The sequence below is a fragment of the Bubalus bubalis genome, chromosome 15 (genome assembly GCF_019923935.1).
Source record: "Bubalus bubalis isolate 160015118507 breed Murrah chromosome 15, NDDB_SH_1, whole genome shotgun sequence".
NCBI lineage: Eukaryota > Metazoa > Chordata > Mammalia > Artiodactyla > Bovidae > Bubalus > Bubalus bubalis.
In genome coordinates this window covers 21,039,927-21,065,316 of record NC_059171.1, presented here as the reverse complement: position 1 = coordinate 21,065,316, position 25,390 = coordinate 21,039,927, and the positions used below count along the sequence as shown (strand labels likewise).

Genomic DNA, 25,390 nt, shown 5'->3' with positions numbered 1-25,390 from the left:
TATGGTCCATGGTGACAGAGAAGACTGCATCAGACCATAGTGCTCAAATCACAAGCAAGTCACAACTTCTTGGGGCTTCAGTTTTTCACCTATATAATGACAGGTTCAAAGTTTCCTAACCTGGGCTATAAACAAAAGTATATTTCAATATAATTGGTTTCCTTTGTAATCCTACTCATTTTATTTAAAATTCTGAGAATGCATCAATGGCACAATAGAGGATAAGAAACTCTGCGTGATATTTAAGTCACTTGCGTGCGTGCTAAGTTGCTTCAGTTGTGTCCAACTCTGTGACCCTATGGTGGCTACGTAGCCTGCCAGGCTCCTCTGTCTATGGGGATTCTCCAGGCAAGAATACTGGAGTGGGTTGCCATTCCCTCCTCCAGCGAAGCTAGAGCTGAAGCTCCAACACTTTGGCCGCCTGATGTGAAGAGGCGACTCATTGGAAAAGACCGTGATGCTGGGAAAGACTGAAGGTGGGAGGAGAAGGGGATGACAGAGGATGAGGTGATCGGATGAATTCACTGACTCAATGGACATGAGTTTGAGCAAGCTCCAGGAGATAGCAGAGTACAGGGAAGTCTGGCATGCTGCAGTCTATGGGGTTGCAAAGAGTCCGACAGGACTTAGCGACTGAACAAGAACAACAAAGACTGACTTAGGTTGATATTATTTTGCCTTTCCATTTCCCTTTCTTCTTTTGTAGACTTAGGTTAATGCTGATATTAAATGACTGCTTGATATCTTTCTTTTACATCCTTAAACCAACTGAAAAGTGACTTATGGAATAAAACTCAATAGTAAGGGGTAGGAGAAAGTTTAGTGCATGAGGAAGATTATATAATGAAGAAATTAGTAGTATCAGCAATCAAGTAAAGGAGGACATTTCTTGGGTATGTCCAGACACAAAACTACCTGGGAAAGAAGCTAGGTAAATAAAAAAATAACTCTTTCAGGGGGTCAAAAACAATTGGTTTTAAAAAGACATGCATGAAACAAAACCTCATTGTTATCATCTTAAAACTACAGTATCTAATAGCAGGGAGGCATCTCTCTCTCTCTATTCATAATGGTACTTCTCTATGATAAGGAACTCTAAAAAATCTGAATTTTAAGGTCAATGTCAGCATTCTAACTCCAAATGTATATAGCTATTACACAAAAAAGGAAACCAGATTAAAAAAAATTTTTAAGAACGCTATAAGAAATGAGTTATAAAACACATATTAGAGAAAATGTGAATGAATGTTATAATTATTCCTTGAAGTTACTCACATTACTTGATTTGATCAGATTAAACAATCAAAATGGTTCTGATTAGCCAATGGAAATCTCACCACATCATCTGTTCAGTGCTCAAAATGACAACTTTGCACTTGCTTGGAAATCTACTGAAAGATTACAGTAATACACTGATAATTTGCCATATCTTTTAAAAGTACTTCTACTCAGTAATCAAAAGCCCTCGTATTTCAGACACGAGTCTACAATGAGGTAGTTGGCCAACTATTCCACTATACAACAAGGGAAGACTGCAAAATCAAGCCTAGTCCGTTTTTAAAGCTGTGTCTATATTAAAATTGCCGGGGTTTCAACTCTTAGAAACAATCTGAGGAAATAAGTCTTTACCTTTCTCAGCCTTTCTGGAGAAAATCTACAAAAAAATTTGTCATCTTACCTTCACAAACTTTATCATCCTAATAGATCTGTAGGAGAGGACAGGCTCCTGTCTCTACAGGTAACTCTTCCCACACCTTCTTAGCCATCTGCATATCTCTAAAGCAGAGGCAGGCAACTGAGGCACCTGGGGCAATCTTTACTGTCACTCTGCTCCTCCCCTGCCGTGTGGTTTCTTTTAAGGTAGGGCAGATCTCACGGAGAAGGAAATGGCAACCCACCCAGTACTCCTGCCTAGGAAATTCCATGGATGGAGGAGCCTGGTGGGCTACAGTCCATGGGGTCGCAAAGAGTCAGACACGACTGAGCGACTTCACTTTCTTTCTTTTTACAAAGACTACTTAAGCACTATACTTATAAAAGTCACTTCTTAGCAAAACACTATCTACAGCCCCCAAATCCCCAAAATCTTCTAGTCACTGATTTGCTTCAGACAAACAGGCCCAAGTGAACATAACAACTACTCATGAAAATATATGTAGTCCAAGCACTTTAGTCCATGCAACAGAAGATTATATGTTCACTGAATTAGTAAAAATTAAGAATTCACATTTTTTACCATGCAGAATTACCAAATTGACTCAGGAGAGCAAAATATCTGCCAGGTGCATGATATTTCAAAATCATTCACAAGTATAATTCATAGAGAATGAACCCTATATTAGGCAAATCCACTAAACAAAGCCACAAATGTACACAAAATATAAGCCAGTAGGGAGATTTAATTTTCAAAGGCATTTATTCAAAGTAGGACTTATTTACAACTTGAAGAAATCCCTTACTGTTATCTTTTTCAAAAAAGGTTGCATTTATAGCTTATTCCAGAACAGAGCATAAACTATTCTTCCATAAAAATATGAAGAACTACTCACCTCCATTTCTACAGCAGCAATACTCTGGTCATAATGACCCATCAGATTAGGGAAAAATGTCATGTTGTAGGCCATTTTCATACATCTGGGAACAGTAATTGGTTCACAGGTGAAAAGACTGTGCCCTCTTACCAGGGGTAGAAAAATACATGTCCACAAAAATGTAAATGTTTCCATTCTCTTCAAATTCCTAATTTTACCACATGGCTTGGATTAATCACTCTTCATTCTCAGATTTCCATCCAAAGATAAAAATGTTCAAATTCCTCATTTGATTATTTTACCATTTTGAAGGAAGCTCTTTTTCCTGAAAATGAGTTCTGGGTCAATTACTGTAAAAACAATCAAAAGGGTGTATCAGCAACATTTGTTATCTACTCAAATGCAAACGTCAAAGTGCAGAGTTTCATGCTAGGTAATTAACACCGGGAAAACGACGGAAAATTTCGTCCCATCAATTACTGTTCCACCTGCCTTGGCACAGAATCTATGACTTGCGGAGGAAATCTCATCTCTAGGGACCGGATGACCCGAGGTTCGTGTTGTATGGAACACAGGGTAAAAGCGGGGCACTGGATGAGTGAGATGGAGAAAATGGTGGGGCTGGGAACAAGCTAATGAGGATTAACAGAACTGTAAAATCTAAAAGGCCCTGTCGGGTGTTTTATTAAGCACAAAAAAACTGAGTTGCAGGGAAATTCCTTAAGATCTCACGAGTTCTTAAATTCTTTAAAGACTCTAAAGGGCCAGCTTTTGTGGCACTCTTCTGGAGACTAACTTTTGTCTTTAAAAAGGCCAACCAGAGGGAGACTTCTAGGATTCCTACTGCGGAGGAGAGAAACGAGTGTTCAAAAGGCTGGGGAGGAGGAGGGGAGTAGCGATCTCACAGAAAAGAAAAATGAGCAAAGCTGTCCCGGGAGGCCGACGGAGTTTCGGTGGGAGGGAAGCTGTGGGCACTGAGCCACGAATCGTCGCACCCGTCACCCCATCCCCCCAACACACACACACAAATGTACGTCCCGGCTTCCAGCGCCGGGCAGGGCAACTCACCCCCTCACCCTATCCCCCCAAAACACACACACAGAGCCACGAATCGTCGCACCCCCTCACCCCATCCCCCAACACACACATACACACACACACACAGAGCACCGGGCAGGGCAATGCGCCCCACCCCCGGGCACCTGCCCCAGGCCCAGCGCCGTGCTCCGCGTCCCTGGCCCCGCGGGGACCAGCATCGCAGCGCCCCAGCTTCCTGGGAACCTCGGGCCGGCGCGGACCGTCCGGCCGCAGCCTTTCGCGCACCTGCGGCTCGGAGCGCGCGCCCCCCACCCACCCCGCAGCCCTCCAGGCCCGCCCCGCTCACCCCGCTCGCCCTGGCGCCCGCAAGCCCGCCCGCCCGCGGCCACTCGCCCAGTTGGCGTCCGAGGAACCTCACCTCGGGCGGCGGTCGAAGGCACCCGTTCCTCCCCGTCCCCGTCCAGCCCACCGTCCCCCCGCGGCCAGCGACGGCTCCAGGGAGCGTCCGGGACTCCGGCCACCACGGGAGCCGGGAGTCGCACGGCCGGGCGAGAGCTGAGCAATCCCGCGAGACAGCGCCGCCAGGTCGGACGGGCAGGTCCCGGCTCGCGGCGGCGGCGGACCTGGCTCTCCGCCCGGGCCCCACCCGCGCCGCGCCGTCCGGGTCTGGCTCTGGGCTCGCCCCACCCGGCAGGGGCGAACGGTGTTGCGGGGGCGAGGTCCAGCTGCGGGGCCGGGGAGCCCCCTCCACCTCGCCGTCTCTTCTGTGCCGTCCGCAGGGGTTCAGCCTAGAGGGTTTTTGTTTTTTCTTTTGAAGTTCTTATTGAGTCCCAGATAAACCTTCTTTTAGAAAAACCCAATTTATTTCGAATTTCAGGAGCCAAGAAGTTTTAAACGGGGCCAGTTTGCTCTGTAAAGTCAATTGCCCAAGTGACCTTAGACAGAGGGTGGATAATTTCCTGGGTATCTGTCCTAAAAAAACAAAAACAAAAAAAACCTGTTTTATTAATTCAGGGTGTCTGGTCACTAACTGGAGACACAGGTGGCAATGATTTCAGGCCTGGCAGGTCCTGTGGTTTATTGATGCAGAACCGTATTAGAAAGTTGAACTGCTCTAGAAGTCAACCCAGTTTTTAGTACCAAAAAATGGCAACCCACTCCAGTGTTCTTGCCTGGAGAATCCCAGGGGCAGGAGAGCCTGGTGGGCTGACGTCTATGGGGTCACACAGAGTCGGACACGACTGAAGTGACTTAGCAGCAGTGCCACACATCATCTCACCGTGCTTCCCTGTTCATCCCTCCTTCCTTCTTAAAGTTTGAAAATCACCAGATCTTACTGTAACCAAGTTTGGTCTTTTGCAGAATGTCACACCCTTCTTTTTGTCCAGTGGAGTCAAACAGTATGTAGCGGCTCGGGGTGGCTTCTCAGGCTCTTTCACAGAGTAATATTCATGTCTTCTTGTGTCTTGATAGCTCATTTCTTTTTGGTGATAAATAATATTGTATTGTATGGATGGACCACAGGTTATTTATCCATTCACCTACTGAAAGACATCTTGGTTGATTCCAAGTATGAGCTCTTATGAATAAAGCTGTTATAAACATTTGTGCACAGGTTTTTGTGTGGAAGTATGTTTTCAATTCCTTTGAGTAAATACCAAGGAACCAGCTTGTGTGGTAAGAGTATATTTAGTTTTATATATTTTTTAAAAAGTGCCAAACTGTCTTCCAAAGTGGCTCTACCACTTTAGATTCACACCAGGAGAGCTTGAGAGTTCCTGCTTTTTCACGACTTGCCAACATATGCTATTGTTAGTGTTCTGGAGTTTGGCTGTTCTAATAGGTATTTAGTGATATAGCTCTGTTTTAATCCCAGGGAAGGCAGAGCCTGGTGGGCTGCTGTCTCTGGGGTCGCACAAAGTCGGACACGATTGAAGCGACTTAGTAGCAGCAGCAGCTGTTTTAATTTGCATTTCCCTGATGAAATTTGATGTGAGCATTTTTTCATGTGCTTTTTTGTCATTTGAATATCTTCTTTGATGAGGTGTTTATTAAGGTCTTTGGCCTATTTTTTAATTGGGTTGTTTGTTTTCTAATGGTTGAATTTAAAGAGTCCTGTGTATATTTTGGATATCAGTTCTTTATCAGTTATATCTTTTGCAAATATTTTCTCCATGTCTGTGATTTAACGTCTAATTCTCTAGACCTCATCTTTCATAGAGCAGAAGTTAATTGATTTTAATGAAGTACAGTTTATTAATTATTTCTTTCATGGATCGTGCCTTTGGTGTTGTATCTAAAAAGTTGTCACCAAACCCAAGGACGTCTAGATTTTCTCATATGTTAACTTATAGGAGTTTTATAGTTTTGTGTTTAAATTTAGGTCTGTGATTCATTTTTAGTTAATTTTTGTGAGAGCTGTAAGATTTGTGACATTGATTTCTTTTTTCTGCATGTGCACATCTAGTTGTTCCAGCACTGTTTGTTGAAAAGATGGTCTTTTCAACTTTGTCAAGGATGAGTTGATTTTCTTTATATGGGTCTGTTTCTGGGCCCTCTGTCCTGTTCCATTGATGCATTTATCTATTCTTTCACCAATGCCGCACTACTTTGGTTACTGTAGCTTCGTAGTGAGTCCAAGTTGGTAGTACCTGCTTCCAACTTTGTTCTTCCTCAATATTGTGTTGGCTATTCCAGGTCTTTTTCTTCTCTGTATAAACTTTAGAATCATTTTGTCGATATCCACAAAATAACTTGTTGGGATTTTGATTGGGATTTCATTGAATCTCAATAGATTTGGGAACGAAGATCATGGCATCTGGTCCCATCACTTCGTGACAAATAGATGGGGAAACAGTGGAAACAATGGCTGACTTTATTTTGGGGGGCTCCAAAATCACTTCAGATGGTGACCGCAGCCATGAAATGATCAACCTAGACAGCATATTAAAAAACAGAGACATTACTTTGCCAACAAAGGTCCGTCTAGTCAAGGCTATGGTTCTTCCAGTAGTCATGTATGGATGTGAGAGTTGGACTATAAAGAAAGCTGAGTGCCGAAGATTTGATGCTTTTGAACTGTGGTGTTGGAGAGGGCTCTTGAGAGTCCCTTGGACTGCAAGGAGATTCAACCTTTAGATTCATCCTAAAGGAAACAGTTCTGAATATTCATTGGAAGGACTGATGCTGAAGCTCAAACTCCAATACTTTGGCCACCTGATGCAAAGAGCTGACTCGTTGGAAAAGACCCTGATGCTGGGAAAGATTGAAGGCAGGAGGAGAAGGGGATGACAGAAGATGAGATGGTTGGATGGCATCACTGACTCAATGGGCACGAGTTTGAGTAAACTCTGGGAGTTGGTGATGGACAGGGAGGCCTGGTGTGCTGCAGTCCATGGGGTTGTAAAGAGTCAGACACGACTGAGCAACTGAACTGAACAGAACTGAGATTTGGGAAGCACTAGTTGGAGAGTGCTAACATCTTGCCAATATTGAGTCTTCCTATCCCTGATCATCAGATATCTTTATTTCTTTTTTGATTTCTTTCATCACAGTGTTGTGGTTTTCCTCGTTACAATCTTATTTACACTTTGTTAGGTTTATGCTCAAGCATTTCATTTTTAGATATGCTATTGTAAATGGTATTGGAATTGTTTACTTTTAATTGGTATTGTATTTTTTATTTCAAATTCACTTGTTCATTGCTGGTACATAGGAAGGGAATGGAATCTATGTTAACCTTGTATCCTGCAACCTTACCTGTAACCTTAGTTACAGGTGTTTTTAATAGATCTTTCCAGATTTTCTACATAGACAATCATGTCATGTGTAAACAGAAACAGTTTCATTTCTTCCCATCCAATCTGTATACCTTTTACTTTTTTTTTTTTTTTGTCTGATTGCCTTAGCTGGGACTTCCACTACAATGTTGATAAGGAATAGTGAGAAGGAACATTCTTCCCTGGTCCCTGATGGTAGCAGGAAAGCTTCTAGCATTTAGTATTATGTTAGCTATAGGTTCTTTAGTAGAACTTTTATCTTAAATGGGTGGTAGATTTCATCAAGTGCTTTTTCTGCATATATTGATAGGATTACATGATTTTTCTTCTTTACCGTATTGATGTGATGGATTGCATGAATTTTCAAATGTTGAATTAGTCTTGCATACCTGAGATAAATCTGAAGTCTGCTCTGCTGAAATGAATATAGCTACTGTAGCTTTCTTTTTTGGAGAAGGCAATGGCACCCACTCCAGTACTCTTGCCTGGAAAATCCCATGGATGGAGGCGCCTGGTAGGCTGCAGTCCATGGGGTCGCCAAGAGTCGGACACGACTGAGCAACTTCACTTTCACTTTTCACTTTCATGCATTGGAGAAGGAAATGGCAACCCACTCCAGAGCTCTTGCCTGGAGAATCCCAGGGATGGGGGAGCTTGGTGGGCTGCCGTCTATGAGGTCGCAGAGTCGGACACGACTGAAGTGACTTAGCAGCATTCTTTCTCTAATGCTTTTCCTTCCTTTGTTAGATCTGGTTTCTAACCGATATAATTTTCCTTTTTTCTGAAGAACTTATTTTAACATTTCTTACAAGGCAACAAATTCCCTCAATGTTTGGCTGACAAAGTCTTTATTTTTCCTTAGCTTTTGAAGGATGATTTTGCAGGATACAGAATTCTAGGTTGGTGGGTTTTCTTTTTTCTCTTAACACTAAATATTTCATTTCAGTCTTTTTTTGCTTGCATGAATTCTGAGAAGTAAAATTTAATTCTTATTTTTGCTCCTCCATAAGTATGATTTTCCCCCCACTCTGGCTTCAAGATTTTTTCTTTATTTTTAATTTTCTGCAATTTGCATTTGCCATGCCTCGGTGTAATGTTTTGTTTTCTGCATTTATCCTGCTTGGTATTCTCTGAGCTTCCTGTCTCTGTGGTTTGGTGTCTGACATTAAAATGGGAGTAGTTTCTCAGTCATTATTTCTTCAAATATTTCTTCTGTTCCTTTTTCTCTTTCTTCTCCTCTGGTATTTCAAAAACCTGAAATATGTTATACTTTTGTAGCTGTTCCAGAGTCCCTGGACATTCTATTCAATTTTTTTCTCAATCTTTTGTCTCTCTTTGCCTTTCAGTTTTGGAAGTTTGTATTGATATATCCTCAAGCTCAGAGGTTCTTTCCTCAACTGTGTTCAGCCTACTAAAGAGCCCATTTCTGTTACACTGTTTTGTTTATTTTTTTAATCTCTAGCATGTTTTTGTGATTCTTTCTTAGGGTTTCCATTTATCTGCTTACATCATCCATCTGTTCTTGCATGTTGTCTATTTTTTTCATTTAGAGCCCTTAACATATTAATCATAGTTATTTTAAATTTCTAGTCTGATAATTCCAACATTCCTGCCATATCTAAGTCTGATTCTGTTTCTTGCTCTGTTTCTTCATATTGTGGGTTTTATTTTTTGTTTTTTTTTTTTTCTTTATGGTATGCCATAAAACTTTTTGTTGAAAGCCAGACATGATGTACTGGGTGAAAGGAACTTAGATAAGCAAAGCTTTAGTGCTGTGATGTTAAGGTGGTGGTGGTAGGGGAAGCATCCTGTAGATGTATGATTAGGTCTCAGTCTTTAGTGTGCCTGTGATCTTGATCTATGAACTTCTCAGTTAATACTCCCGTTAGGTGGGAGAGTATGGCTAGAGTGGGCTGCCATGGAGTGTTTCTTTCTTCCCAGGTCAGTTAAAAACTTCACGGAGATCCAGTGTTTGCAGCATACCACACTTCTGGGAGTTTTATCTTCTGAAGCTCTACCAGATTCTCACAGTGAATATTAGAAAAAAAAAACCCTCACATTTCTGGCAGGGTGGAAAGAAAAGGTAAAATTTTGAAACATGCTAGAGAATTCTGTTCTTAACAGTTGAAAACTTAAGTTAGGCTCTGATAAAGCTATGAAATTAAAAGATGCTTGCTCCTTGGAAGAAAAGCTATGACCAACCTAGACAGCGTATTAAAACCAGAGATATGACTTTACCAACAAAGGTCCATCTAGTCAAAGCTATGGTTTTTCCAGTAGTCATGTATGCATGTGAGAGTTGGACTCTAAAGAAAGCTGAGGACCAAAGAATTGATGCTTTTGAACTGTGGTGTTGGAGAAGATTCTTGAGAGTCCCTTGGACTGCAAGGTTATCCAACCAGTTCATCCTAAAGGAAATCCGTCCTGAATATTCATTGGAAGGACTGATGCTGAAGCTGAAACTCCAATACTTTTGTCACCTAATGCAAAGAACCGATTCATTGGAAAAGACCCTGATGCTGAGCAAGATGGAAGGCGGGAGGAGAAGGGGATGACAGAAGATGAGATGGTTGGGTGGCATCACTGATGCAGTGGACATGAGTTTGAGTAGGCTCTGGGAGTTGGTGATGGACAGGGAAGCCTGGTGTGCTGCAGTCCATGGAGTCGCAAAGAGTTGGACACGACTGAGTGACTGAACTGAACTGAAAACCCCAAAGGTTAGTTTCTGGTAAGATAATTTCTCTAGAGGGCAGGACTTGTTAAGAACAGAATTCCATAGCATGTTTCAGAATTTTACCTTTTCTTTCCACCCTGCCAGATGTGAGGGTTTTTTTTTTTTTTCTGATATTCATTGTGAGAATCTGGTAGAGCTTCAGAAGATAAAACTCCCAGAAGTGTGGGTATCCTGCAAACACTGGATCTCCATGAAGTTTTTAATTCTCAGAGTCATTGGCACTGAGTCTCCAGGAATTCATCTATGACCGTTCAGGTTTTTTATACCCCTACAGGTTCCCCTGGAGGTTTCTGCCCATGGGTTTCTGCTCCAGTAAGTTGTGATTCTCTGTTTATACCCATTTGTCTCTCCAATTTTAGGAGCAGCAGTTTGCTTTGTGATTTCAATTCCCTGAAAGATCTAAGAAGAGTTGTTGATTTTCAGTTTGTTCAGCTTTTTACTTGTTAGGATGAAGTGATGGCTTCTATACTCTTTATGTCCCAGAACAGGAACCCCAATTCTTCATTTTCTAAAATAAGTATTTTTTTAAGAATCTTGTTGGCAATTTCAACTGCTACTGAGCAGAAAAAAGTTTCTCCGAAGGTTGAACTTAAATTTAAAAATTCCAAAGCTACCATATTATGTTGTTTGGCATTATTGTTAATAGAACACTAGTTATATGAAAAGTATAGTTATAACAACTTCCTTAAGTTATTTTGCTGAAATGAAGGGGAGAAAATAAATTCATAGAGTAAGTTGTATGAGTTTTTATTTTGTCAATATTACTTATCCAAACATCTACAGCCCATCATCAGGCTATGCAGGCACTCACAATAATAATTAAATCTTGTCATCACTGCCCATGCTCACTAAAATGCCCATGAATCTGCCCATATTCATTAAAATACAGCTTTCTACATAATAAAAAATTTTATCTTAGGATAAAGGTAGAAGGACTGAACATATTTTATTTAACAGTTAGCTTGATTTATAACTTTTAACTGTGTAAACATAGAGGTACAACCACTACAGAAAACAGTGCTCAGGTTTCCAAAAAACTAGTTACCATATGCTCCAGCAGTCGCACTCCTGGATGTATAGCGAGACAAAACGATAATTTGGAAAGATACATACACTTCAGTTTTCATAGCATCACTGCTTACAATTGCCAAGACATGGAAACCATCTAAATGTCTGTCCACAGATGAGCAGATAAAGAAGATGAAGTACATATATACACGAGGGAATACTACTCAGCCATAAAAAAGAAGGAAATAATGCCATTTGCAGCACCATGGGTGAGCCTAGAGATTGTTATGCTAAGTCAGTCAGTCAGAGGACATATACTGTATGATGTCACATATATGTGGAATCTGAAATATGCTACAAATGAACTTAATGAAATAGAAACATACTCACAGACATAGAAAGCAAACTTCCACAGTTACCAGCAGGGAAAAGGGGTTGGAGAGCGACAAACTAGTAGTTTGAGATTGGTAGATACAAACTACTGTATATAAAAGATAAACAACAAAGTCTGTATAGCACAGGGAACTATATTAGTAACCTGTAATAAACGATAGTGGAGAAGGATATGAAAAAGAATATGTATATATATCAGTATAACTGAGTCACTTTGCTGTACACCAGAAACTAACACAACATTGTACACCAACTGTATTTCAATAAAAAATAAATAGAATATGGTGCCCTCCTTTGTACTCTTGCCTGGGGCCTGCAGACATGTGGATAGGCCTGCTTGTGACCGCCCCTCAGGTGTTAAGGGACTGGGGAGCAAACAGTATTAGGGGATTCATGCTAGAGGAGTCTGGGCTGAGCAGAGGCGTAGAAGAGAACAGAGGGAAAGAGACGAACTTGGGCTGCACTGGACCTTCCCTCCTGAAGTTTCTGCCTAAACTCTTCTCGGTGTAACCCTTGGAAGAGCTCCCCATGGCTCCAATCCCTACAGGTGATATGTGTGAATTTGATGGCTTATTGACTTAATTTAGAGGAGTCTGCATCCTGGAGGAGGGCAGAGCAATCCACTCCAGTATTCTTGCCTGGAGAATCCCCACGGACAGAGGAGCCTGGCGGGCTACGGTCCATGGGGTCAGAAAGAGCTGGACACGACTGAGCGACTAAGCACAGTACATGATCACAACATTAAGCATAACCTTTATTTAAAAACTTTCACTTGAAGTATGTTGCCTGTCGAGCCCCGCTTTAAAAGCTACTTACTGCAGTGTTTGTAGCAAAACAATTAACCTTTTCTGTGCTTGTATCCATTATGGTTGGCCAGAAATAATATACCTTCTAATTACTACCTCCTGTATTACTGGAAAATAAAAATTTTGGTAGTAACATGACACTGCAGGAGAGAGCCGCATATTTTCCTGACGGTTTGATGTATAAAATTGCCTCCTTGGAGCTCTGGAATTGTCATTTGCAAAGAAAGAGATTCATAATGCTAAAGAAAAATAGCTTCAGCTTTGCTGCTTCTTTAAGTTACATTTTGTGCCTATGATTTTATCCTGCTTGGTTTTGTTCTTAGTGGCTTCACTATCTACCATCTGGTCATCTTTAAAATTTAGTATTTTACCACTTTTTATAGCAAAGCAGTATGTTAAGTCAAATATTAGAAATTATATTTTCCCTAAAGCTTTTTGCACCTAGAAAAGGACTTCTGCCTCAGACTTAATGATTTAGATAATAACTAATGTCCTTTGATATGAAAAGCCAACTTTATTCCTAATTGTGCTTCATGGGCTGCTCATGACTATATGTCATTTTCTAAAATTGCCTCAAACCAAGTGGGATAAGTATGTGTTACAGGGTGATAAGTGAAGGAAAATACAGAATTAAATTTTAGAGAAAACAGAATGAAAGAAATATTAGTTTTTGCTGTTCAATAGAAAAGATGTTATAGAGGACGTCGGCTTTTGGAAACAACTTGAATATAAATTATTGAGAGATTTGTTGTTCCAGACATGGTATGTGGATTGGGAGACAGGATAATTTCAAACAACAGACCTTGTGTGTTTTCACTGGAAGGCAGAGGCAGATTTACCATGAAGCTAATGAAGCTTAAGTCTTATAGTTCCATTTAATTTTTTATTTGAAATCCAACTTTCTCTTAAAAAGAGTCCCTAAAATTTGTAAGCTTCAAGAAACTTAGAGTTCACTCCTCTTGAAAGGAGAAAAAGAATAGTTTGGAGAACAGGGAAATGGAGCAATTCAGGTGGATTTTGAGGTTTCAGTCATGTTCGACTTTTTGTGACCCTATGGACAGTAGCCTGCCAATTTCCTCTGTCCATAGGACTCTCCAGGCAAGAATACTGGAGTGGGTTGCCATGGCCTTCTCCGGGGAATCCCAGGGATCAAACCTAGCATCTCTTAATGTCTTCTAGCATTGGCAGGCAGGTTCTTTACCACTAGCACCACCTGGGAAACCTGATTTTCAGGCAGTTAATAACAATTAAGAGTCTAACTTATTTCCTCTAGGTAAGGGGAAATGATGGGAGGTGAGGTTGTACCGACCTATGTTCTTATTAGTACTAAACCTGGGTTTCCCTGGTGGCTCAGTGGTAAAGAATCTGCCTGCAATGCAGGAGGCCATGAGACTCAGGTTCGATCCCTGGGTCAGGAAGATCCCCTGGAGTAGGAAATGGCAATCCCTAGTATTCTTGTCTGGAAAATTCCATGGACAGAGCAGGCTATAGGACTGTGGCGGGCTATAGTGCACAACTTAGTGACTAAACCATCACCACTTGTAGAACTAGTTAAGTTTTGTTTGTATAACTTTGGCAAAACTCAAAACTTTATTTTATTTGAGAAGAAATGGAGCACTGAGCAGTACACGTCCATTCTTGTTGCAGAAATCTTCGAACCGGGGAAAGCGCTGGCCGTCTTTAGCCCTCCACCCCTTCTTCCAATCTAGAAGTCCTTGCTGCCAAAGGCAGCGTTCATGGGAAAAGGAAATTATTCTCCCACATTGCTTGGCCTGGCCCTTCACCCTCTCCATTAGTGATGAGAATTTCTTCCCACGGCGGTGGACTGGGGGGCGGGGGGTGGTCTTTGTTACCCTCTTCCATTGGTTGGATTTTCTTTCCCACATTTCCTTATCTGAGGGTAGAATTCACACTCAAGGTGGAGTCAGCCTCCAAAAAAACTTACTAATGAACAACCAAAACCATAACAAAAATGACTTGCTTTCAGTCTCTTTTTAAATATAATTTCAGATGATCTCTTTCACTTTTAATTTAAACACATACTTTTTACTTAAATAACTATGTTTTTGCTCAAATTGAATGGATTATCTTAAAAAGAGAAAGCTTTAAACAGGAATTTTGTGAATAAAATATTTCCATTTTAGTAAAAATTCTGGATAAAATATTGTATTTTAATTGATAAATAAATCCATTGTTGCAAGAATGATAGAATCACATGGGCAGTTCAGCAACCAGAGACGTAAGAGATTATAAAAGCAATTCTCTGGGCTTACTGTAATTATAAGATAAATACAGAACGTTTTCCTACATAAAATTATTTAAACACAAAAACACTTCGACAGGTCAAGGCTTGAGCAGGGTGAGATCAAGACATGGTGGAAGGGGGCTTCCCTGGTGGCTCAGTGGTGAAGAATCTGCCTGCTAATGCAGGAGATACGGGTTAAATCCCTGATCCAGGAAGATCCCAGAAGCCATGGGGCAATCGACCTGTGTGTTACAGCTATTGAGCCTGCGTTCTAAAACCTAGAGCCCGTGCTCCACAAGGGCAGCTACCCCAATGAGAAGCCCACATACTGCAACTAGAGAGCAGCCCCCAACTGCCACAACTAGAAAAAAGCCCGCACAGTAACAAAGACCTAGCACAGTCAAAAATAAATAATAGATAAAATTATTAAAAAAAAGAAAAGACATGGCAGAAGGAATAGAGATTCAGAAGAGAGGTAAAAAGATATATTTCTATGAGGTATAGGAAATTGTTGATGTTGAGTCCCTTGTGGCTAGCTAATAGTCAAGTCTAAGGCAGAGGCTGGTGTGCAAAGGGGATTTCTATAGCGCATATATTACTTTTATAAAAACATTTTGAAGGAAAATAGGAAAATCTTACTGTGTAGTGTATATACAATAGAAAAACAAAAAATACAATACAAAACCCAACAATTAGAATCCACTATACTTCTCTTATGGAGAAGGCAATGGCACCCCACTCCAGTACTCTTGCCTGGAAAATCCCACGGACGGAGGAGCCTGGTAGGCTGCAGTCCATGGGGTCGCTGGGAGTCTGACACGACTGAGCGACTTCACTTTCACTTTTCACTTTCATGCATTGGAGAAGGAAATGGCAACCCACTCCAGTGTTCTAGCCTGGAGAATCCCAGGGACGGGGGAGCCTGGTGGGCTGTAGTCTATGGGGTCGCACAGAGTTGGACACGACTGAAGTGACTTAACAGCAGCAGCATACTTCTATTAAAATGGCCAAAATCCAGAACACTGATGATACCAAATGCTTCCAAGGCTGTGGAACAACAGGAACTCTCTTCAGTTGCCAGTGGCTATGTAAAATGGTACAGCTACCTTGGAAGACAGCGTGACAGTTTCATACAAAACTACAAACTCTTAAGTGAAATAGGATAGGGCCTGTACCTGGGACCCTTTACTGGATGGAGTGCTTGCACCTGGACAAAGGTCTTCTTGAGCAACAGAATACAAAGACACTACAAGGGACTAAAAATACCTCATGAATTTGCAGTTGGGGCCAATCATAAGCAAGATGCAAAGTGGCCAAACCCAACTGCCACTTCTGAGAGGACTGTACATGATTGATCTCTGCACCCAGCACCAGGAAGAGGGTGGGCAGACCACCTAAAGCCACTCCTCCTAGCTGACCCACCAATCTGTCTCCTACCCTCATCCCTTAAGGGACCAGCTTGCCCCACTCAGGGAGCAAGCAAGGGCAGCTGTTACTTGTTTTTGTCCCCTCATGCTGCAGTGTGAGTCAAGCCTTCCCCGAATTCCTTGTCTGACCTCTTACCAATTTCTACTAACTTAAGAATCCAGGGACCCTGATCGGTAACTTTACCATACCACCATATGGTCCAGCAACCATACCCCCTAGTATTTACCCAGATAAGTTGAAGAATTATTTCCACACAAAAATGTGCAGTCAGATGTTTATAGCAGTTTTATTTGTAATAGCCAAAGCTTGGAATCAACCAAAATATCCTTCAGTGTGTTATGGGCTTAATGTTTGTGTTGCCCCTCTCCCCCCTACAAAAGAGTTGAAAACGACTCAGTGACTAAATAACAACAACATTCCAAATTCATATGTTGAAGCCCTACCCTCTATAGTGATGTTACAGGAGGTGGGGTCTTTGGGGGGTATTAGATTTAGATGAGGCATGAGGGTAGAGCCCCCATGATGGGATTCGCTTCTTGTGAGCGAAGGAGAGAACCAGAGCTTTCTTTTTTCTACCATGTAAGGTGACTTCCCTGGAGAAGGCAATGACACCCCACTCCAGTACTCTTGCCTGGAAAACCCCACGGACGGAGGAGCCTGGTGGGCTGCAATCCATGGGGTCACTAAGAGTCTGACATGACTGAGCGACTTCACTTTCACTTTTCACTTTCATGCACTGGAGAAGGAAATGGCAACCCACTCCAGTGTTCTTGCCTGGAGAATCCCAGGGACGAGGGAGCCTGGTGGGCTGCCGTCTATGGGGTCGCACAGAGTAGGACACGACTGAATCGACTTAGCAGCAGCAGCAGCAGCAGCAAGGTGATTTCCCAGGTGGTGCTAGTGGTAAAAGAACCTGCTTGCCAACAGGAAACATAAGACACCTGGGTTCAATCCCTGTGTTAGGAAGATCCCCTGGAGGAGGGCATGGCAACCCACTGCAGTATTCCCGCCTAGAGAATCCCATGGACAGAGGAGCCTGGTGGGCTACAGTCCATGGGGTTGCAAAGAGTCGTACAAGACTGAAGTGACCTAACACGCACTCACACACAAGGAGACAGCCAGAAGGAGGCCATCTGCAAGCCAGAAGAAAACTGAATCTAGGTGCCTTTATCTTGCACTTCTCAGCCTCTAGAACGGTGAGAAAGAAATTGTTGTTTAAGCCACCAAGTTCATGCTGTTCTGTTATAGCAGCCCAAGGTGACAGAGATAGCAGGTAAATGGATAAACTATGATACATCCAGATGATGGAATAGTATTCAACACTAAAAAGAAACAAGCTATCAATCCATGATGAAACATGGAGGAAACTTAAATACATATTACTGATAGAAGCCAACCTGAAAAAGCTATAGACTGTATGATTTGGGGCTTCCCAGGGGGCTCTAGTAGTAAAGAATCCTCGTGCCAATGCAGGAGACATAAGAGATGCAGGTTCAATCCCTGGGTTAGCAAGATCCTTGGAAGAAGGAAATGGCAACCCATTTCTCATTCTTGCCTGGAAGATCCCATGGACAGAGGAGCCTGGTGGGCTATGGCCCATAGGGTTGCAAAGAGCTGGACATGACTAAAGCAACTTACCACACATGGTATGATTCCAACTATACGACATTCTGAAAAAGGCAGAACTATGGAGACAGTAAAAGATTGGCAGTTGCCAGGTGTTAGTGGAGAAGGAGGTATGAATAGGTGGAGCACAGAGGATTTTTAGGGCAGTGAAACTTTCTATTGTTGTTGTTGTTGTTGTTCAGCCACCAAGTCGTGTCCAGCTCTTTGTGGCCCCACGGACTATAGCACGCCAAGCTTCTGTATCCCTCACCATCTCCCGAAGTTTGCCCAAGTTCATGTCCATTGTATCTGTGATGCCATCCAGCCATCTCATCTTCTGATGCCCTCTTTTCCTTCTGCCCTCAATCTTTCCCAGCATCAGGGACTTTTCCAATGAGTCAGCTGTTTGCCTCAGATGACCACAATACTGAAGTTTCAACTTCAGCATCAGTCCTTCCAATGAGTATTCAGGGTTGATTTCCCTTAAGATTGATTGGTTTGATCTCCTTGCTGTCTAAGGGACTCTCAGGAGTCTTCTCCAGCACCACAGTTTGAAGGCATCAATTCTTTGGACATCTGTCAAAACTCATAAAATGTAAAATACCAAGAGTGATCCCTAATGTAAAGTGTGTCTCTGAGTGATAATGATGTCAATGTAGGTTCATCAATTGCAACCAATTGTACCGCTTTGCTAGGGGACGCTGATAGTGGGGGAAGCTTATGTGTTTGTGAGAGCAGGGAGTGTATGGGTACTCTTTGTACTTGCCCCTCTATTTTGCTGTGAATCTAAAGAAAGCCTGAAATATAAAGCCTATTAAAAAGAAAAAAAAGTTTCCGGGAAAACTTCCCAGAAGACTGCAGTCTTGCTTTTGAGAGCCCACTGGTTAGTCTAAAGGGGTAGGTGAAGTTAGGAGTTCCCATTGAGACCTTAAGAAGCCACAAGCAAGAAGGAGTTGAGAATACAGAATAATATAATCAGGCAAATGGGTAAAATAAAGGAACGGTCTGCATATAGACACACAGGCATTCACACTACTCTGCCAGGGTCAAGTTCCTAGCAGTGGGGTGGGAGTGGAAGGTGGTAGAGGATACTCACTTTCCTGCAAGAGATATCTAAACACACACACAATGGGAGGGAAGTGAGTGATACCTCCGGCTCTAACGGAGAAACCAGATAAGGCAGAAGAAATTGCTAGAAAAGTGTGTATGTCTTACATATTTAATCCAGTTTGGCATTGCAGTTCTCTCAGAGAGCTACACACTACCAGACTGTAAAAAAATGTTGGAATGGATACATTCCTTGGCTTTTTTCCTGTTGGACTGGTTTTACTATGTTTGAAGTGTTTGTTGGCAGTCCATTTTACTCAACAAGAAGAGAGGTGATTTGAGACATTTTGTAATTATCATGAGCTGCAGGGAAACTGTATCTTGGAGGGAAAGCCCTGACATATCTTGGACATCAAGCATGACTATTAGATCTGCTTTTATCATTTTATTTAGTATTTGATTCCCAGGTTAAACCTTTTTGCGTAAGCCGTCTCATGTATTTTTCTAAACCTAATTTATGCACATTTTCATTTCTTGGTAGAATGGAAACTCTCATAGTGGAAAATTGATTCTCTTTTGGAAAAGCAGTTTTCTTTTATTTCCCTCTAATTGCTCCCATGCTTTGAATAATGAGTCTTCTTAAATATTTCTCCTGATCATGGTTCTAAACTTAAAGTCTAACAGTGAAATTTCTTAGAAACGGGGGAAAAAAAAAAACAACTTTGAGATGGAAGAAGTGTGGAAAGTGAATGAGGTATTTGGTGACATCCCAGGCTCTGTAAAGAGAGCCTGGTGAAAGGCACTGGGGGAATATTTACAACTACCAGGTTTTGTGAAGATATTTTTAGTTCCTGCAGACAATCATCTACTTTACATCCAATAGCAAGAAGCAGAGGAGTGTGGCTAAGAGCTAGGGCTGTAGCTTTGTGCTTCCTGAGTTCAAAACCTAGGCTGGACATTTACTCACTCTGTACCTTAGGTAGGTGGCAGTTCTCTGGCCTAGTTTTCTATATCTGCCAAATCAGTTCAATAATAAAACATTTCTGCTTTTCCACCCATTCCCCGCTTCCCCCACCTGCTTGAGCTACACCAGGCTCACTCAGAGCTCGGGCTCCTGCTAAGCTAGCGGGGCAGTGGCCATCATGGTCACCTACTGGGACCTCGTCAGGCATGATGAGATGTTCTCCAGCATCTACGAGATCTAGGAGGTTGCTGACGGGCTGTGTCTCGAAGTGCAGGGGAAGCTGGTCGGTAGCACAAATGTCACGCTGATGACTTGGCTCATTGATGGAAATGGCTCCACTGAAGGGGGCGAAGGTACCTAAAGCACAGTCATCACTGGTGTCGATATTGTCATGAAGCATCACTTGCAGGAAACAAGCTTCACAAAAGGAACTTACGAGAAGTACATTAAAGATGACCTGAGGTCAGGCAAACGGAAACCTGAAGTATAGAGACCAGAAGAGTAAAGCCTTTCATGGCAGGGGCTACGGAACAAATCAAGCCCCTCCTCACTAATTTCAAAAACCATCAGTTCTTTACTGGTGAAAACACGAATCCAGCTGCATGGTTGTGCTGCTGGACTTGTGCAAGGATGTTGTGACCCCGTATATGATTTTCTTTAAGGAAGGTTCAGAGATGGAAACATGTTAACAAGTGTGGCTGTGACTTTGGATCTAGCACCTATCTTCATAACTGGCTGGCAGCTGCTTTTCATCTACCAGGACTGAGACAAACGGGACTCAGGTCAACTTGAGCTCTTTATTTTAACATTGATTTATCTGGAGTAGAAGCATTATTTTTGAGGTGGGGAGGAGGGGAGGAACACACAACACATCATGTAGGTTGTCTAAAAATAAAGTTCATATAAATTCAAAAAATAATACATTTCTCACTAGGTCTTTTGAGGCTTAAGAATTAATTTACATAAAGCATTAAAGCCATTGTCTGGTGAATAGTAAGATGCCCAATTAACACTGACCACTAAGTCCATTGAAAAAAGTCTCTAGAGGCCTTTGGGACGCTGGTAGATGACGGCGGCATAGGCTGTTCCGATTGGGACATCAGGCATTCCCTATCTCTTCCCTTCATCTCAGACGGTGCTTTTGAGAATCACACAGCAACCATTAACTGTGTGAGTCATTGCCTATGAATTTATAGGTTAAGCTCACTTATGTGTCTGTGGAGAGCTTATATGTCAGCTAAGTGGCTCTGCTTCCAGAGGTTGGATGGCTACTAGCTATGGTACTTCACCATAGCTAGTGAAGTCTAGCATTCTCTCAAAAAACTAGTCTAGCTAGGGTTTATTCATATGGGTCTCTGAAATTTCTAGGAGAATGAAACTATGCAAGGCCTTTTGAGACCTAGACTCAGAACTGGCATGCTGAGAACTGGTATTGCTTCTGTTGCATTTTGTTAGGTGAAGCAGTTCGTAAGGCCAGCCCAGATTCAAGGAGTGGGGAAATGCCATCTCTCACTGGGAACTATTTCAACGTCATCTTGCAAAAGGATATGTAAAAAAGGAAGAGAATAAGTGCAGCCGTTTTTGCAGTCTTCTCCAGTACCTAATTTGTAGCATTTCTTCTACAGCATTTCTGGCAGGTGGTCATGCAGCTGGAACACCTTCAAAAACAGGCAGGTCACTGTTTTACCAGGCAACTCAGTATTGTTGAAGTGCTTTTATTATGCCTCTGTAGAGACACTGACTTCACAGAATTTTTTAATCATAGAATTGAAGGTCATCCAGGCAATGACATTTTCGAAGCCAGGTTCCTGTACAGGAAGCCACAGGAAGCCTGCAATTTCCACTGATTTGTCCCCGTTCTACCTCTTGGAGCAAAACAATATATTATGTATTTATTACTTCTTTGTTTTCAAGAGAGTCTAACTAAGGCCAGCTTGAGCATTATATACCAGGTGCATGTTCCCATTCATTCATTGTTTTCATTCACTTGTTCTTGCATTTAATATTTATTAAACAGATTCCATGGGCCAGGCACTCATTTTAAGATGAATAAAGGTATGGTGTCTCAAAGCAGTCATATTTAATACAAAGTTTCATTTTACCACTTGCCAAGTGTGTGACTTGGGAAATTTTAATTTTATAATTCTCAGTTTCTTCATGTGAAAATTGGGTATATAGTTCCTCATACTTACAATTTTTAAAATATTTATTCACTTATTTTTGGATTGCCTGCCCTAGTCTTAGCTGTGATACACATGGTCTTCGTTGTGGCAGGCAAGATCTAGTTACCTGACTGGGGATGGAACCTGGGTCCTGTGCACTCGGAGTACAGAGTCTTGACCACTGGACAACCAGGGAAGTCCCTATGAAAAAAATTGGATATATAATATCTCTACTTCACAAGGTGGTTGCAATAATTAAATGAAATAAAATGTCTGGTGTTTAATAGGCCGTCAGTCAATGGTAGCTGTCAGCTATGATTAAGGTTATTAAGGGATAATTCCTGTCCTGGATATGTTTCCTGGGATCTCACTGTTTCTTGGGGTCTCAAATTACTTTCCACATCTTGGTAATGCTCCTTTCTTTAGAATAAGTTACGTTCTACACAGATAATATTGTATGGTATAGCACTTTGAATAAGTGGCCTTTGCATTCAGACATAACCAGGTATGAATCCTCACTTAGCCATATATTAGTCTGTGACTTAAGTTCTTAAAGCCTCAGTTTATAAACCTGCAGACTAAGGATGACAATAATCTTAGACTTGGTATGAGGAATAGATGAGAGAATGTACATACAACCTTTAACATGGTGCCTGACACTTAGTGAGTCCCTCCACTACCCACTCTCCACCAGATGGAAGCTGTGAACTTTATTTGATACATTTTCATGATTTGTAGCATGGTGTCATGAAAAGAATCAGAAGAAAACTTGGCCCTGGATTTCCCTGGTGGTACAGTGGATAAGAGTCCACCTGCCAGTGCAGGGGACACAAGTTCAATCCCTGGTCCGGGAAGATTCCACATGACTTGGGCAACTAAGCCCATGTGCCACAACCACCGAGCCTGCACTCTAGAGCCTCCGAGCTGGAACTAATGAGCTCCTGCATTGCAGGAGGCCACAACTATTGAGGCCTGTGCTCTGCAACAAGAGAAGCCACGGAAATGAGAAGCCCATGCACCAATAAAGAGAAGCACTGGTTCACCACAACTAGAGAAAACCTGCGTGCAACAGCAAAGACCCAGCATAACCAAGATAAAAAATAAATAAAAAAACCACCTCAGTCAAGCCACTGTAGCTCTTGGGGGTCTTTGCCTCAATGTATAAGGGAGGGGATGGATTCTGTGGTCCCCAGGATAGCTCACAACTCCAGTAGCTTATTCCTCCAGGTTCTCTTCCTCCTTTGATCAGAAATAGAGTTATGTTGGGATGAGTGTAAGACTGCAAGAAAATGGAGACTCAAAGCCTTTCCAAGATTAAAAATCTCATATTGTGAGCCTCAGCTCCCCACAAATGTGCCAGGCCACCCTGTTATGTATAATCAAGTATTGTGGTCCAGAGAGCCAAAGTCAGAGAGAAACCGCCCTCCTTCATCCAGGCCTCATGCCAGAAGTTTCACACCATGCTGTTTCACACCATGCTTCACACCATGTTTCACACCATGTTTCACACCATGCTTCACACCATGCTGTTCTGAATACTGGGCATCACAGCAGCTGTAACTGAGGGGACAGCCATGAGATAGTCTGTTTGCAAAGTCGTAACAGCGCTGTCAGACGTTACAGGTAAATGCTTAACAAACTTTCTTACATTTTCCTCTCTGTGTCCTCCAAAGGCAGGAAAACCACTGTTTGCCTCTCCACCTGCATTTGCTCATGTGCTTTCTCCTGATTTTCTTCAAGTGACAGCCTCGTATACATAACCACTGTGAAAATAACTTAAAACCGAAGGACATCACCAACTGATGACCTGCAGCTAATCTCCCATCACTGGCTCAAATATTGTTCAGAGTTAGAAAGAAGGTAGTGAATTATTGACTTCTATGTTCTAGCGCCTCAGAATACTTAAAAACAAAAACTGATCTTAGTCTTGGCAAATGATAGCTGCCATTAAGGACCATCCTCCCAGATATGAAGACCAGATCTAATATGAGAGGGAAAGGATGGCAGAATCGCAGGCCTTGTGATCTTTTTTTTTTTAACCTTAATGTAAAGAGCTCCCACTAGTGTTAATATCAGATCCACAGGAAAAATTCAGAGCAATACACGACTTTGACTGGCTTAAGTGCCTGTCGTGGACCTGTCGTGAGGGAGTACTAACCATAGCCCACTTTGGCCGCATGCCGCTTCATCTGGTTATTGCTCTGTTGCTGCTGCTGCTGCTAAATCACTTCAGTCGTGTCTGACTCTGTGTGACCCCATGGACTGCAGCCCACCAGGCTCCCCCATCCCTGGGATTCTCCAGGCAAGAACACTGAGTGGGTTACCATTTCCTTCTCCAATGTGTGAAAGTGAAAAGTGAAAGTGAAGTCTCTCAGTCGTGTCCTACTCTTCAAGACCCCATGGAATGCAGCCCACCAGGCTCCTCTGTCCATGGGATTTTCCAGGCAAGAGTGCTGAAGTGGGGTGCCACTGCCTTCTCCGTATTGCTCTGTTAGGTTCCATTTAAGGCTCAACGTTCCTTTAATGTTTACCCTTTCTTCAGAAGCCTCCCTTGTAAGTCATCTAAGAAATGCACCATATTTCACAATGTAGTTGAACAATAAAAAATATATTTATGTATATTTTTCTCTGATAAGAGAAATATTTCACTCCCAGATGTGTCTCATTAACACTGTTTCTGACTTGAACCAAGATAAGATGCTCCTTCAACACTCTTGGCAAGATGGTTATGTCCTGTGAAATTCTGGTCATTTTCAATTGAAATGTCTCTAAGCAGCTGACAATATATAAGCCATATCAATGTAACTTGCGTAAAAAAAGAGAAAAGTATCTAGATGCTAGTCTGCTTGTCCAAAGCACCAAAAGAGCAGAAGAGATTGTGGGAGAGAGAGCTAGTTCTGGCCCCAAATAATATATTTCATAATAAATTAGGCATTGCATTAGAACTATCATAAAACATTTATAAATATTTACAAGTCTTTCCTGTCTTTAAGAATATGATAAGGAAAAAGTTAAACATGCAGTATAATAATGTTATGATTAAAGCCTCACAGCATGTCATAGTGATGTCAGAGAAATCACTCTGGGAACAAAAAAATAAAAAGTGAGAAAACTTCTATCACTGTGTCAAATCCAACAAACATTATTTTGGCATAATTGCAAACTTTTATAGTGTACGATGAGCTTCCCTGGTAGCTCAACTGGTAAACAATCTACTTGCAATGAGGGAGACCTGGGTCAATCCCTGGGTTGGAAAGATCTCCTGGAGAGGGAAAGGCTATGCTCTCCAGTATTCTGGCCTGGAAAATTCTATGGACTGTATAGGCCATGGGGCCACAAAGAGTCAGACTCGACTGAGTGACTTTCACAGTGTATGATATTAAGTCAGTTTGCCATAACAGTATGATCATTGTCAATCAAATTAAAAAACAAACCAAAAAACCCAACAGTCTATATATACTAGAAGAAGGATGTGAAAGTGAAAGTTACTCAGTCCTGTTTGACTCTTTGCGACCCTATGGACTATACAATCCATGAAATTCTCCAGGCCAGAATACTGGAGTGGGTAGCCTTTCCCTTCTCTAGGGGATCTTTCCGACCCAGGAATTGAACTGAGGTCTCCTGTATTACAGGCAGATTCTTTACCAACT

The 25,390-nt window shown here is 42.0% G+C and overlaps 1 protein-coding gene, 1 long non-coding RNA gene and 1 pseudogene across 3 annotated transcripts in view; 1 reads left to right on the top strand and 2 right to left on the bottom strand.

Moving 5' to 3' along the window:
* The window catches only part of FZD6 (frizzled class receptor 6), a 39,058-nt gene extending 34,931 nt beyond the window's left edge, over positions 1-4,127 (bottom strand). Inside the window, exons 1-2 of one of the 2 annotated variants that reach the window (XM_025265107.3) lie at positions 3,988-4,127; positions 2,550-2,881 (exon numbers count right to left, since the gene is read on the bottom strand). In XM_025265107.3, coding sequence (XP_025120892.1) covers positions 2,550-2,726 — 177 coding nt within the window. In that variant the 5' untranslated portion in view covers positions 2,727-2,881; positions 3,988-4,127. The remainder of the gene's footprint in view (positions 1-2,549; positions 2,882-3,987) is intronic. The other variant, XM_025265108.3, reaches the window with a different exon arrangement.
* Positions 4,128-19,756: 15,629 nt separating this feature from the next.
* On the top strand, positions 19,757-20,267 carry LOC102404678 (annotated as a pseudogene).
* A 145-nt stretch (positions 20,268-20,412) lies between these two features.
* On the bottom strand, positions 20,413-23,484 carry LOC123329380. The gene is made up of 3 exons (XR_006544761.2): positions 23,389-23,484; positions 22,858-22,979; positions 20,413-21,236 (listed from the first exon to the last, which is right to left on the bottom strand). It is a non-coding gene; the product is annotated as an uncharacterized LOC123329380 (long non-coding RNA).
* Positions 23,485-25,390: the final 1,906 nt, after the last annotated feature.